Source organism: Fukomys damarensis, unplaced genomic scaffold (assembly GCF_012274545.1).
Source record: "Fukomys damarensis isolate Sample0158 unplaced genomic scaffold, DMR_v1.0_HiC HiC_scaffold_19, whole genome shotgun sequence".
NCBI classification, from domain to species: domain Eukaryota; kingdom Metazoa; phylum Chordata; class Mammalia; order Rodentia; family Bathyergidae; genus Fukomys; species Fukomys damarensis.
Genome location: NW_022900931.1, coordinates 60,437,043 through 60,449,331, shown reverse-complemented (window position 1 = coordinate 60,449,331; position 12,289 = coordinate 60,437,043). Strand labels below are relative to the sequence as shown.

Below are 12,289 nucleotides of genomic sequence, written 5' to 3'. Positions count from 1 at the left end.
CGGCCCCGCCCCCGCCCGGGGGCTGTATTTAAGGACACCTGCACCCCCAAGCTCACCTGGGGGGCTGATTAAAGGTGAAAGAGGACTGCGTGTCTCCTTGTCATTGGGTACCTGAGTCTCCCTCTTGGACACTGCTTCCCCCCTGCCTCTTCCTTGATACCTTTCTCCCTCTCCCTCCTCCTCTCCCTCCCCTTAATTTGCCCAAGTCCTATAAACTTACAGAGCACATGCGCTGTTTGGAGCGCTCCTGAAGGGGCAGAGACCAAGCGGTGAGCCTCTTACTTATCTGCCAGTCTGAGTAGTTTACAAAGCCTTATGTTAATGAACTAATTAAATCATAGCAATTCGGAGACACAGGGACTCTGATAACCCCCTTTTCACAGGGATTGAAATGGGAGCTTGGAGAGATGAAGGAAGTAGTTCCTGGCCTCCAGGAACTGATTTTCCCGGCTGGGGAGATAGGCAGCCAAAAGTAATGGTTCGTGGTAAGTGATCTGTATAACCCAGGAGGAGCGAGATGGGAGGCTTTGGGGAGGAAGGAGAGCATGTAGAAGGAAGTGCTGTTTAAACGAAGAAGCCCAGAAGGCAGCCCTGAGGGAGAACTGGGGTGGGGTGGGAGCAGGAGCAAAGCAAAGATGGGAAGTGACGACCAGTTTGGGGCTTACTACTGTGAGGAGAGAGCCCAGCCTAGTTGGAAGGGTGTTGGGAGCTGAGTCAGTGGTAACACTCCCAGGCCAGGGAGTAATAACAATTCTGCATGCCAGGTGTGTCAGCTCCCTCTCTCACTGCATGCTCCCCACAGCCCAGCAAAGCAGGCGTTGGCAAGCTGCCACCCACTGCCTGTTTTTGGTAAATAAAGCCATATTGGAACACAGCCACGCTCCTTCATCTACATGTTACCTATGGTTGTGCTACCGCTTCAGCAGAGTTGAGACGGTATGCAGTCAAAAGATTTAACTGCCTGGTCTTGTATAGAAAAAGCTTCCTGACCCTAGCTGTGCTTTACAGAGGAGAATACTGAGGCGGGGAGACTAGTTAAGTTCACACAGCTAGTAAGAGGCAGCAGCTTGAGTCGAGGGTCTGTACTGTACTTCTGAATCCTGTGCCAGGACTGCTTCCCAGATCCCCTCAGGAGGTGGGACTGTACCGGGACTTACTCTGAGGCTGTGAACGGGGAGGGCGGGAGGTGACAGCTCTTGAGGCTCACCCTCTGGCTGCTAATTGAGAGCAGCCAAGGAGGGTGAGGGTGGCCCAAGGGAGGCTGTTGTTCAGCCGAGAAAGACAGTGCCCTGGGGCCTGGGTGAGTTTCTCTCAGCTATCTGTCTCTTCTCATCTGCTGTGGTCGAGCCTGTGGAGTCTCTCCATCGTTGTTTCCTCTCCTCTGGGGTTTCAACTTCCCCCTTCTCTCCCTGCTATTCTTAGGCTCAGGGGCCCTTGACTTGCTCCTCTGCCCGGGGACTGTCCTGGAGGAGGGACAGTGTGAGTGTAGAGCTTCCTTTGCCTGTGGGCTGAGCACCGTTGACAGCACTGGCAGGGTGAGTGGGCCCCTAGGCCCTGCCAGCCTTTCCCTAGATCTGGGTGTCACAGAGGGATGAGCTGGGGTGGGGTGGAGGAGGAGCTCACTTTGCAAGGATGTGCCATTACTGTCACCAGCCTACCTGTGGAGACACTGCTGCGAGGCCTGGCCCCGAGGGGCAGAGACAAACCACAACACAGCCACGGAGTGCAGTCTCTGCAGCCCTTGGAGGATGTGGCACATGGACAAGCGTGAACGTGTGTGCATATGCACACACACCTCTCAGAGCTGAGGCTTCTGCAGGACCCAGGATATATGGACTGTGACACCTGACAGCAGTCACAGTGTACACATACACAGAGGCAGAGTGTCACCCCCTCACACAGCCCAGCTGTGGAGCTTCAGACTTCAAAAGCAAAACTGTCACACGAATATATTCCGTAGGGTCATGGTCATCACATACCAGACACGGATTCAGACAGTGTCACACACAGACACGTCACAGCATTAGAACCCCATCAGGAAACAGCTCCCCCCCTCCCCGTTACACAAACATCCTCCATGGGGTCATGGTCATCGTGTGACCCATCGCAGTCCCAACCACACGCGGAGGTTTGACACATTGCAATTACTGGCTGCCAGCAGGTCATACCCACTGTCTGACATATCACTCCCACCACCACTTTTAGCCTCTGGAGTCCCACAGAGCCACTACCCCGTCACAGCCAGACATACTGTCACACCCAGGGTCCCAGACGAGACCCCCCGCCCCCCAGGGTCGCTGTGCTGGCAGCGCCGCATGGGCTTCGAGTGACACAGCCCGCCCACCTGCTCAGGCTCCCAGCTCTGCTGAGCTGGCGTGGCCCCTGTCCTGACACCCTGGCACCCGGGGCGCTGGGTGGCCCGGCTCAGATGGGACACGCCTGCGCCACCCTCACCGTCCTCAGGGGCAGAGCCAGGGGTTAGGGCGCACCCCCTCCTCCTGAGGCCCCGCCCCATCCTGCAGGCAGCCTGAGCCATGGGGGAAGTTGTGGGGGAGCTTGGGTTCCGGCTGGAGCCCTGGCTTCCCGTCCAGCCCCCACGGCAGGAAGCGGACAGGAGGCCAGAGGAGGCCTTCCTGACCCCTCCCCGGGACAGACCTGAGAGGAGGTCGACATGGAGTGAGGGGAGCACGGGGAAGCCCCCTTCTCCCTAAATCTCTGAATGTCAGGGTGTGGGTGTTTTGCTTCTAGTGTGAATGTCTTATCAAGGTGTTCAGGATCCGAGTGGGTGTGTTTGCAGCTTTGGGGATAGTCGTCTCTAGCACGGGTGCTGGGCTCTAACTCGGCAGCTCAGTGTGGATGGCGCCCTCATGAGCAGTGTCCCCAGCACGTGTTCAGCTGTTTGTGGCTTGCTGTGTTTCTGCTGAGTGCTTCTGCGGTGTTGTTTCTGCTGGATAGGCAGGGGTACTCTCTGTGGGTTCTGGCACTGTCTGACTGGTGAGTCTGTACAAACCAGTGGGTTGCATATCCATGGTGCGCTGAGTATCTGAATTTTTCTCAACATCTTCACAGTTCTCTTGGTGTAAATTTGTGCATTCTTAGTATAAGTTTGGTTTGAAACTTGAGTGTTTTCTGCATGTTTATGGGTGTGTGTGAGAAATATTTTCCAGGAGGTGTTGTGGCTTCTCTTACACATGAGCCATTTTTAATGCACGTGTGACATTTGAGTGTTTGTGGGTGAGTTGTTTCTGGGTTATTTTAGGGGTGGTGGTGGTGCTGGGATTGCACCAGGGCCTCACACAGGCTAGGCAAGCACTGTGCCACTCAGCTGCACCCCCAAACCTGGGTTACATTTTGTGATCAGTGTGCACTGCTGCTGTGCCGAGCACTTGTTTCCCAGATGGTGTGTCTGCAGCGTGACCACTGTGGCTCTCCCGACGGCTCTAGGTAGGCAGCTGTACTTTTAGGTGTGGCCTATGTCTGTGTGTGTCCATCCCAGGGACTGGTGTCCCCACCGGTGGCCTGGTGACTTCAGTGTGTAAAGAACTATGTGGGTCATCTTTGAGGGCACTGGAGGTAGGTGTGGGGCTGCACTGTGTGCTGGTATCTTCAGGGAAGAGGAACCTTATGTGCCTTCTGGTTTCTGTGCCAAGTAGAGGCTGGGTCTGTGGCGTCCCTTGCTGCCTGGTGCCACGCTGGCTTGGGGCTGGCTGTGGCAGTGGGCAGGGCAGGGGCTGTGGTGGGCACTGGCCCTGCGCCTGGTCTTGGTATAAATATCCCCAGGCTGCCAGCGGCTGTGTTTACTCGGCCCCAGGCTGGGGGCGGCAGCAGCCCAGCAGGTCCCGGGGGCGGGTGTGACCAGGCCACAGCACAGACGTTTCCTTCTGGCCAGACAGGCCCAGTCTTGTCCCCTCCCTGGTGGGGGCGAGGCGGTGACCCCTCATTCTGGGCTCTCAGGGGCCACCAGGGGAGCTCTGAGCTGGATGTCCCAGAAGGGTTTCCCCTAGTCTGGGAGACAGATGGTGGCAGGGAGGACAGGAAAAAATGAGGGCTGAGGCAAGGGGAGGAGGGAGAGTGGGATGGGGAAGCAGGTTTACTAAGACAGTGGCAGAAGCTCAGAGGCAAGAGACGACAAGAGAAACAGTGAGAGTAGGGTGAGCAGGCAGAGGCACAGAGAAAGTGAGGGAGAGCGCAGGAGCTCAGAAGGCTCTCAGTGATAGTGATGGCGAAGACACAGAATGAGAACATGGCACAGAGGCAGAGGAACAAAAGGAAACGGGAGAAGCAAAAGACAGTGAGGGACGGTCAGAGACCTCAGCAGACAGGAGCCGGGGGAGGAGGGAGTTAGCTGTAGTCTGGCAGGATGCACAGAGGTGTGGGACAAGGGCGGGTGGCGGCCGGCAGAGCGCTGCCAGGGCTGTGACACAGGAGACACGGGGGTGACAGCTGGATGCCCACAGAGGGGCGCTCTCAGCTGGGCCTTCCCTCCTGATTCAGCCTCTCCACCAGAACCGGAGCTCACGACCAGGGGGTGTGTCTCTCCAGTCCCTGCCTGATAGTCTGTCTCCACCTCTCTTCCTGTCTCCTCATCTAATCCCTGTCCCCGTGGCGGGCTCCACCTCTGTCTGTCAGCTGCAGACACTCCGTCTCAACCATCTGACTAACCCTGATTCTGACTCAACTGCTATGCCTCTCATCTCTCTTTTAAACAGTTGCATAACCAGATTTACATATGGAAAAGTATATCATAAACAAATTTAATGATTGAACCAAAGACTGGTCAAAAGTGGTATCACCGATAACTGATACCCGCTGCCATAAGAGTGCTTACTGAGGACACAAAGATGAATACCTGAGGCAAATGTCCTCAATCCTAGAGTTCCCGTCTGTCCACACGGTGTGACCTTTCGGGGTCTGGAGTTGAGCTGGCTGGACTGTCTTCAGCCTCACGGCCGTGTCCTGCTTTCGGACATGGAGTCAGTAGCACCAACTGCGCCTTTCAAAGGACAGTGCGGCGACCCAGCAATCCAAGCGCTGACTTACACGAAGATAGCCTGGTCCCACTGGCCGGGCGGTGTCCGGCAGTTCATTACCTGTCCTCCTACACACCTGCTTCCTCTTAAATCCTCCCATCTCAGTCTGCGTCCCTGCACCTTTGTCCAGCTGACATCAGACAGGCAGGCTCACAGAGGTTTCTAGCACTTGGTTCCCACTCTAGCTCTTCCTCTGAGGCCGAGGGGCCTGAGGAAGCAGGTCCTTGGGAAGGTCAGGGCCTCCCATACCATCTGATAGCCTCTATTTGAAGAGCTGTTTATAGAGGCTTCCTGATGGTGTCAGGCAGGTCTCTCAGGCTTAGCACAGGACCCAACTGCTCCGCAGCTAAAGCTTTCACTGTGTAGTAATCCCTCCAGCTGCACAGCCCTCTGCCTCCTTTTCAGCTTTCACTTGCATGTCTGGTTTTGATCCTGGCTGACTGAGGGCAGAGTCCAGGCCTGGGGTCAGGAGGGGCTTTTAAATCTCCTTCAGCCATGGACAGGGCAAGGTGCCACGTCTGTCTCGCAGAACTGAGGGGTTCCAGGTCCCAGCCTTGCCAAGCCCTGGCCCGCAGCTCCCCCTGCCCTCCCCTCCCTATAGTGGCCAGTCTCTCCTCAGTGTCTGCTGGGTGCGGGGCATGGGAAGGTGGGATGCCTGGGTTCCCACAGGCCATGGCTGAGTCACAGGCAGCCATCTGGCTCCCATTAGCCTGGGGCGGCAGGGGGCTCGGTGGGGCGGGCCCTGTGGCTGGCTGGGGCAGGGATGCTGGGGCAGCCTGTGTGTGGGATGACTCAGGACCCATGATAACAGTCTGTACACATTTGAGGAGTGTAAACAGGAGAGGGAGAGGGAAGGAGGCAAAGGAAGGGAAAACTGTCTTGGGCTGGGCTGGTCGAGGAGAGCCCCTCCTGCCCCTGCCCACACTTAAGCTGGCAGGCCCCGTGATCCCCAGTTCTGCTTCTGCCAAGCCCTCCTGGGTACCCTTGCTTGCAGTGAGGCTGCATTATTCAGCAGCCAGGGTTCTGCTGCCCACAGCAGTTAGGCCTTGAGAGGGAGACTGAAACCCAGAGATAAAGCTGACACAGAGGGACAAAGACAGCTGGGAGAGGAATGGAAACGTACAGGCAGAAAGAACTGGCCCGGAAAACAAGGTAGAAGGAGAGACGGGAACACAGCACAAGGATGGCGGTGCTGAGTGCAGGACTGGCACAGACACCGGCCGACAGACAGGCAGAGGTGGAGGAAGACTGAGGTAGAGCTCCTGGAGCAGCGGGAGGGCTGTGCCGGGTCCCGGCTGCAGCCACCCGGACAACTGGCCAGTTCCAGCCACGACAGGTCCCGCTGGCTAGGCTTAGTCAAGGAGAGGACGTTCTGTGGGAACAGAACCAGGGTAGGGAGTGGGGGCGGGAGAGAAAGAGAGCTGGGGAACAGACAGTGGCCAGAGATCAAGAAGGAGGGAAAAGGAGAGTCAGTGAGACAAAGAAACCCAGAAAAACAGCAAGAAGAAAACAGAAGTAGGTGACAGAGTGAGGAACAGAGAAAGAAGCAGGGGAGGCCTTGTAAACAGGTGGTGGTGTTGTCTGAGGTGAGACCCAGGGAGGCTAGTGGTGTGTGTGTGTGCATGCACGCGCGCACGGACCCGATACCCCCCAGAGAAGTCACCGAGCCGGCCTGTAATCAGCTGCTTGTTGGGGTGGGGTGGGGTGGAGGTGCTGGCTACAGGGGTGGCAGCCATCAGTCCCCGTCCAGCTCTGGGCTGGGTGCGTCTTCCGGTTCCTCTTCATCGAAGTACCTCTCTTCTTCATCCCGTGCCACAATGTCCAGGTTGTCGAAGTCAGGGTTGTCATCCACCGTGCTGCAAGGGGAGGAGGCTGTTAGCGGCACACACTGAGTCAATGACCAACTGAGGGACATGTCTGGGGGCTGAGAGGTCAATGACGGGTCTGTATCACTTCTTTGTTTTGTTTTGTTTTACTTTTTGAGACAGGGTCTCACTATGTAGCCCAGGCTGGCCTTGAACTCATGGAGATCCTCCTGCCTCAGCCTCCCGTGTGCTGGGATCACAGGTATGTGCCACCCCGCCTGGCAAGGGTCTCCACCACTCTGACTCTCTGTGGCACCTGGTTTGGGAGTGGCAGTGGTGCCAATTCACTGAGGTGCCCTCCAGCCTGAGTGCTGTTCACCACATTATGAGAACCCAGGGTCTCCTTTCTGGCAGGGATGGATCTTCCACATTTGGTTCTATAGGTGGGGGACCCAAAAATGGTCCAGTGATGCTCATCACTGGGTGCTGACTACAGGCTGGCCCTGCGGCAGCAGTAATCACAGGCCTCATCTTACCAAGGCACCCACCAGGGCCCATTTGTGGCCCTCCAGTTTATGTGTCACTAGGGCTGGAGTGTCCTCTGCTACCAGGCCCTTTGTTTGGAAACAGGAGACAAGACTGACTCGGATGACAATACCATTTAGCTTAGACTCTGGTACTGCACGGCTGTGTCCTTATCCTGAGGGCAAAATTCTTTTCCAAAGCAGGTAGCCCATACCCCTGCCCCAGGTCATTCTAGAAATGCCAACAACTTTCACTTTCAGTGGGGAGGGGCAAGGTGGCGGCAAGCATCACCACAGGCTCCTCCATGCTGGACAGCCACCCTACCAGAGATTAACTTCTGCAGTATGAGGTGATTTGGGGTCCTGGGAAAGATGTTGGGCTTCCTGGCTGCACATGAAGACTAAATGTCTAGCTCATTCCTTCTTTATAGAGAGGATGGGGGCTCAGATGGACCGAGGCTTAAATGGACAAGGTTAGTTCAAGATCACTCAGCTTTCTTCTTTGATTGATCTCAAACTCCAGGCTGTCTGACCCTGGGTCTATCACCTGGAACTATTGCAGGTCTGTGTGACACCAGAGGCCTTCTCTGGGCACACACAGAATATACATGGGATCTGCACATGGCCCAGGGCCGGGGAAGGGGAAACAAAGCACAGCAGCACCTGTAGTCAAAGTCCCCATCCTTGCCGTCTAGGAAGCGCTGGTGCATCCGGGTGGTGAACTCCTCCCGAAGAATCAGCCTCTCTTCTGTGTCAGGCACCCAGGCCTCTGAGTCTTTGCCAGACTCCTGGTCTGTGGAGGGAGACACCAAGGAAGGGTGGCTTGAACATGAGTTCAGAGAACTGCTTTTGTAGCTCAGTGGTAGAGCACTTGCCTAGCACATGTAAGGCCCTGGGTTTGATCCCCAGCACAGCAACAAACAAACACAAACAAGGAAACAACTCTCCCCAACCCCCAGAGAGCTGCTGCTTCCATGACCCACCCCATGCCATGTGGCAGAGGATACACGGCAGTGATTGTGATAGCCCAGGTCCCTATTCTCCAGGGATGCACATGAAACACCTAATGACAGTGCAGATTTCTGGAGATCGTACACCAAGGTTAGGACTGAGGTATGAAGGCTAAGGCAGGTGGGCATTCATTTCTGCAGAAGGAATGAAGATTGTACCAGGTCATCGAGGGCAGGGCAGGGATGCTGGCGATGAGAGGCTCGCAGCAAGGAGGGTAAGGGGAGGCAGGCTGGGGCCTGGAATGGAGCTGGGGCATCCAGACTCTGGAGCCTCCTTGCTGCTGGTTCTCACCTTCCTCGTCACTGTCCTCCTCTTCTTCCTCTTCCTCCAAGCAGGCTTCTTCCTCCTCCTGCTGCTGGAGTAGCCGCTGCTGCAGCTCCCTCTCTTGGTAGGACTGGAGCAACAGGTCGGAGAGCGGGCAGGCGGGTTTGCTTGGGGACCCAGGTCTGGGGGCCTGAGGGCCCGGTGTGCGTGTGCTGAGCTCCTCCTGGGTGAGGTACTGCCCAATATACTGCTCATACAGCAGGGGGGCCCGGAACCGCATCTGCTCATCGCTGAAGTACTCGCCCCCTGCAGAGGAGAGCTGGGTGGGCGTGCCTGGGTGGACATGTCCGTGCGTGTGCCTGTGTGTGCACGCACGTGCATTCAGACCCAGAGGGAAATACGTGCAGGCACCTAAAGTCATGTGGGCGTGAGTGGTCACTTACATCTCCACTGATCACGTGCACATGACCAGGCCTACGTCTGCCTGTGTATCCATGTGAACAAGTATGTGCGCATAGGCAGAACCCCTGAGCCTTTGCCTATGGTGTGTGTGCGGTCGCACGTACAAACAAATGTTCTTCTGTGTCTCAGCACCCTGCCCATAGGCACCTCTGTCTCTGGGAGTTGGCATGTGAGACAACAGACAGGTTGTGTGTGCCTGTCTGTGCAGCCTGTCTGGCTGTCAGTGTAAATGACTAGAGGCCAGCCCTGTTGGACATCCGTGTGCATCCATCCATGTATCTGACATGTGTGCACACAGTAAGGTCAGGAGAGGCATCTGCTCTGTGCCCGATGGCAGCTGGGCCATCTTGCGTGGCCATGTGCACAGGAGAGGCCCGGCCTCAGCTCTGACCTTTCCCCCACAGTGCTCCTCTCTGCAACCTTTCCTTCAAGTGGGCCTGGTGTACCCATCCGGGTCTTTCCTGGCTGTGTGTTCTTGCAGAAGCAGCTCTGTCCCCTGGGTAACAGTTAAACCTGCCACTGGCTTCTCCCACACAAGGCCCTGCGCTGTCTCCAGTGCCCAGGGCCCACAACCCACCTAGAATCCTGGCTTCTGCAGCACTGTGGTCTGTGACTGTCCCTGTCCTGTTCGGCTTCCCCAGTCCTCCCCTTGCCTTATCCCATCTCTGAATCTGCTACTAGATTCTGTTTCTGTCCTTCCTCCTGGCTCAGATGAGTTGGGGCCGGGCTTGGAGCCATGGAAAGGAATGCAGTGACAACCCTCTCTCCCTTTGGGTCCTTCAGTTTCTCCCCTGCTCCTGCTTTATCCCCACCTCTGTCATTTGTTTTGTTTTGTAACCTTACCCTGCCACATTCATTCACTAGTCTCTGCTCTTCTTCATGCTTGTTCCTCTACCTTTGTTGTTTTTTCTGTATCAGTCTCTCTAAGCTTGCACCTCTCCCATAACTCCACTCATTTTCTGTCTCATTCACTCTTGTTAACTGTGGTTTTGGTGTCTTTGGTCACATGATGTCCTGTTTTTAATTGTGTCCAGGTCAATAGAGTATCTATGTTTTCCTTCATGGTTTTCACATTTTGTTCAAGGAAGCCTCTCCATATCCAAGTCATAAACACATTTCACTTGGTTTCTACTAGTGCCTTTGTACATGTTGTGGGGTCAGGACCTTGTGTTCCATAGGGACAGTGAATTATCACAGTATTGTAGAACAGAACATAGAAATGTTTTCAGTCCACTGCTAACTGGGCCGCTTCTGTCGCCTGCTAAATTCTGGCCCTTTCTCACTGTGTGCCCCTTCTCTTTTCCAGATACCATCTGTACCCACATCTTTCTGCTTTATTTCACATTTCTGTCTCTGTGTTTCCCTGTCCCTTTGTTGCACAAATTTTCTCATAGCTGGGCATGGTGATGCAGGCCTATAATCCCAGAACTCTGGGAGGTGAGGCAGCAGGACTGCAAGTTTGAGCCCAACCAATGTAGCAAGACCTTGTCTCTTCAATTCAAATATAGTAAAAACAAAAACATGGAAAATACTTTTTCTTATAGGTTGCATTTCTGCTCTTGCACCCTTGTTTCTCAGTCCCTCTGCCTGTCTCCCCCAACGTCCTGTCTCTGCCTTGGTCCTCCCTTCCTCTCCATCTTTGCCTCCTCACACCCAGGGGCCCCTCACACCTTGGATAAGTTCACGCAGGGCAGCATAGCGCCGGTTTCTCAGGCGGGTGCGTAGAGCGCGTGGCCGGGCAGTGCCCTGCCGAGCCACCTCGGCACAGTAGAAGTCAGCACGATGGTCACCACGCAGGTGGCCAAAGCAGGCCAGGTGCTCCTCTCGGAGGCCCGTGCGGAAGCGTTCCAGGAACACCAGCGGCTTCTCGTGGTATAGCTGGCCCAGGATGGCCACCTTCTCTTGCTCTGTCAGGTCAGGCTCACCTTGCTGCTGGCTGCACACAGGCAGGCGGCTGGAAGCCACAGCGTACAGCATGGCAGTAACTGCCGCATTCTCAGTTCTGGGGTTGTCACTGTCCAGGGCCTCTGGTGTGCTCTCCGTCACTTTCACTGTGCCCTGGGGTTTAGATGGAACTGGAATCTGGCTCAGCTCCCCCCAGTGCCCAGTTCTGGGCTCCATGCAGCCTGCAAGAAGGGAGATTTATTAGTTGAGGGATGGAACTGCAGGAAGGGGAAGGAACTGGGTAGCTAGGGGCTGGATGCTCACTCAGTTCACATTTACTGATCACCTACTATATTCTGGGCTCTGTTCTGAGTCCTAGAGAGACCACAGTAAGCAAAAGAATGACATTTTATTTATTTTTCGGTACTGGGGATTGAGCTCAGGACCTTGTGCTTGGGAGGCAGGCGCGGTGCCCCTGAGCTAAATCCCCAGCCCAAGAATGACATTTTTTGTGGGACACACAACTAAAAACATAATTACTGAAAAATATATAATTGTATAAAGTACTTCCCTGGCTAGGCAAAAAAATAAATAGGGAATCAGGAAGGAATGAGGGATGGCTGCAATTTTAACTGAAAGGTCAGAGAAGAGTTTGCCAAAAAGTGACATCCGAGTAGCGATCTGAGATGGGAAGGGATGGATATTTCTCAAATGAGAGTTCCACGCAGAGGGAACAGCCAATGCAAAGACTCTGAAGCTTGGCTTACTGATTTACTCAATTCTTTGCCTTTTCACTTGCTCACACAATTAGGAATATAGTCCTTAGTCCCTCAACTCATTCATTCTCCTCTCTTCTGCACTCATACGTTCCCTCAACCACTCTTCAGCCACTTAATGCTAGGCAGGGCCCTGAGCCAGGCGATGCAGAGGATTCACAGGAACAATTCAGTCTGGCTCTTGCCCTCAGGACCCAGAACACCCAGTTTGATGTGAGAAACAGTCCAGATGAAGGATCATACAGGCAAAGATAACAGGAAAGATGGGTGCCAGGCAAACCTTGCTGAGAGCTGTTTTCCAAGTATGGCGGGAAAATGCAGCAAGCAGAAAATAGTGAAGGCCGAGAGCAGTGACGACACCTTTAGGGAGCTGAGCTGGGATGGGGGGCAGAATGGATGATGGCTGCAGGTGTCATGGTTTCAATCATCGAGATAAGAGAAGACAGGGCCGGGGATTTAGCTCAGCGGTTCGGTGGCCTGCCTTGCAAGCACAAGGACCCGAGTTCAATCCCCCGTACCAAAAAAAAAAAAAA

At 54.9% G+C, this 12,289-nt stretch overlaps 2 protein-coding genes across 2 annotated transcripts in view; one reads left to right on the top strand and one right to left on the bottom strand.

Moving 5' to 3' along the window:
• Tgfb1 (transforming growth factor beta 1) overlaps positions 1 to 2,330 on the top strand; it is a gene marked incomplete at its 5' end in the record, with an annotated part of 16,296 nt that extends 13,966 nt beyond the window's left edge. Inside the window, one exon of the mRNA XM_010623380.1 lies at positions 2,206 to 2,330. Within this exon, the coding sequence (XP_010621682.1) occupies positions 2,206 to 2,330 (125 nt within the window). The remainder of the gene's footprint in view (positions 1 to 2,205) is intronic.
• A 2,461-nt stretch (positions 2,331 to 4,791) lies between these two features.
• The window catches only part of Ccdc97 (coiled-coil domain containing 97), a 10,497-nt gene continuing 2,999 nt past the window's right edge, over positions 4,792 to 12,289 (bottom strand). The window contains exons 2-5 of the mRNA XM_010623346.3: positions 10,767 to 11,222; positions 8,662 to 8,940; positions 8,023 to 8,152; positions 4,792 to 6,886 (exon numbers count right to left, since the gene is read on the bottom strand). Coding sequence (XP_010621648.1) covers positions 6,766 to 6,886; positions 8,023 to 8,152; positions 8,662 to 8,940; positions 10,767 to 11,222 — 986 coding nt within the window. The 3' untranslated portion in view covers positions 4,792 to 6,765. The remainder of the gene's footprint in view (positions 6,887 to 8,022; positions 8,153 to 8,661; positions 8,941 to 10,766; positions 11,223 to 12,289) is intronic.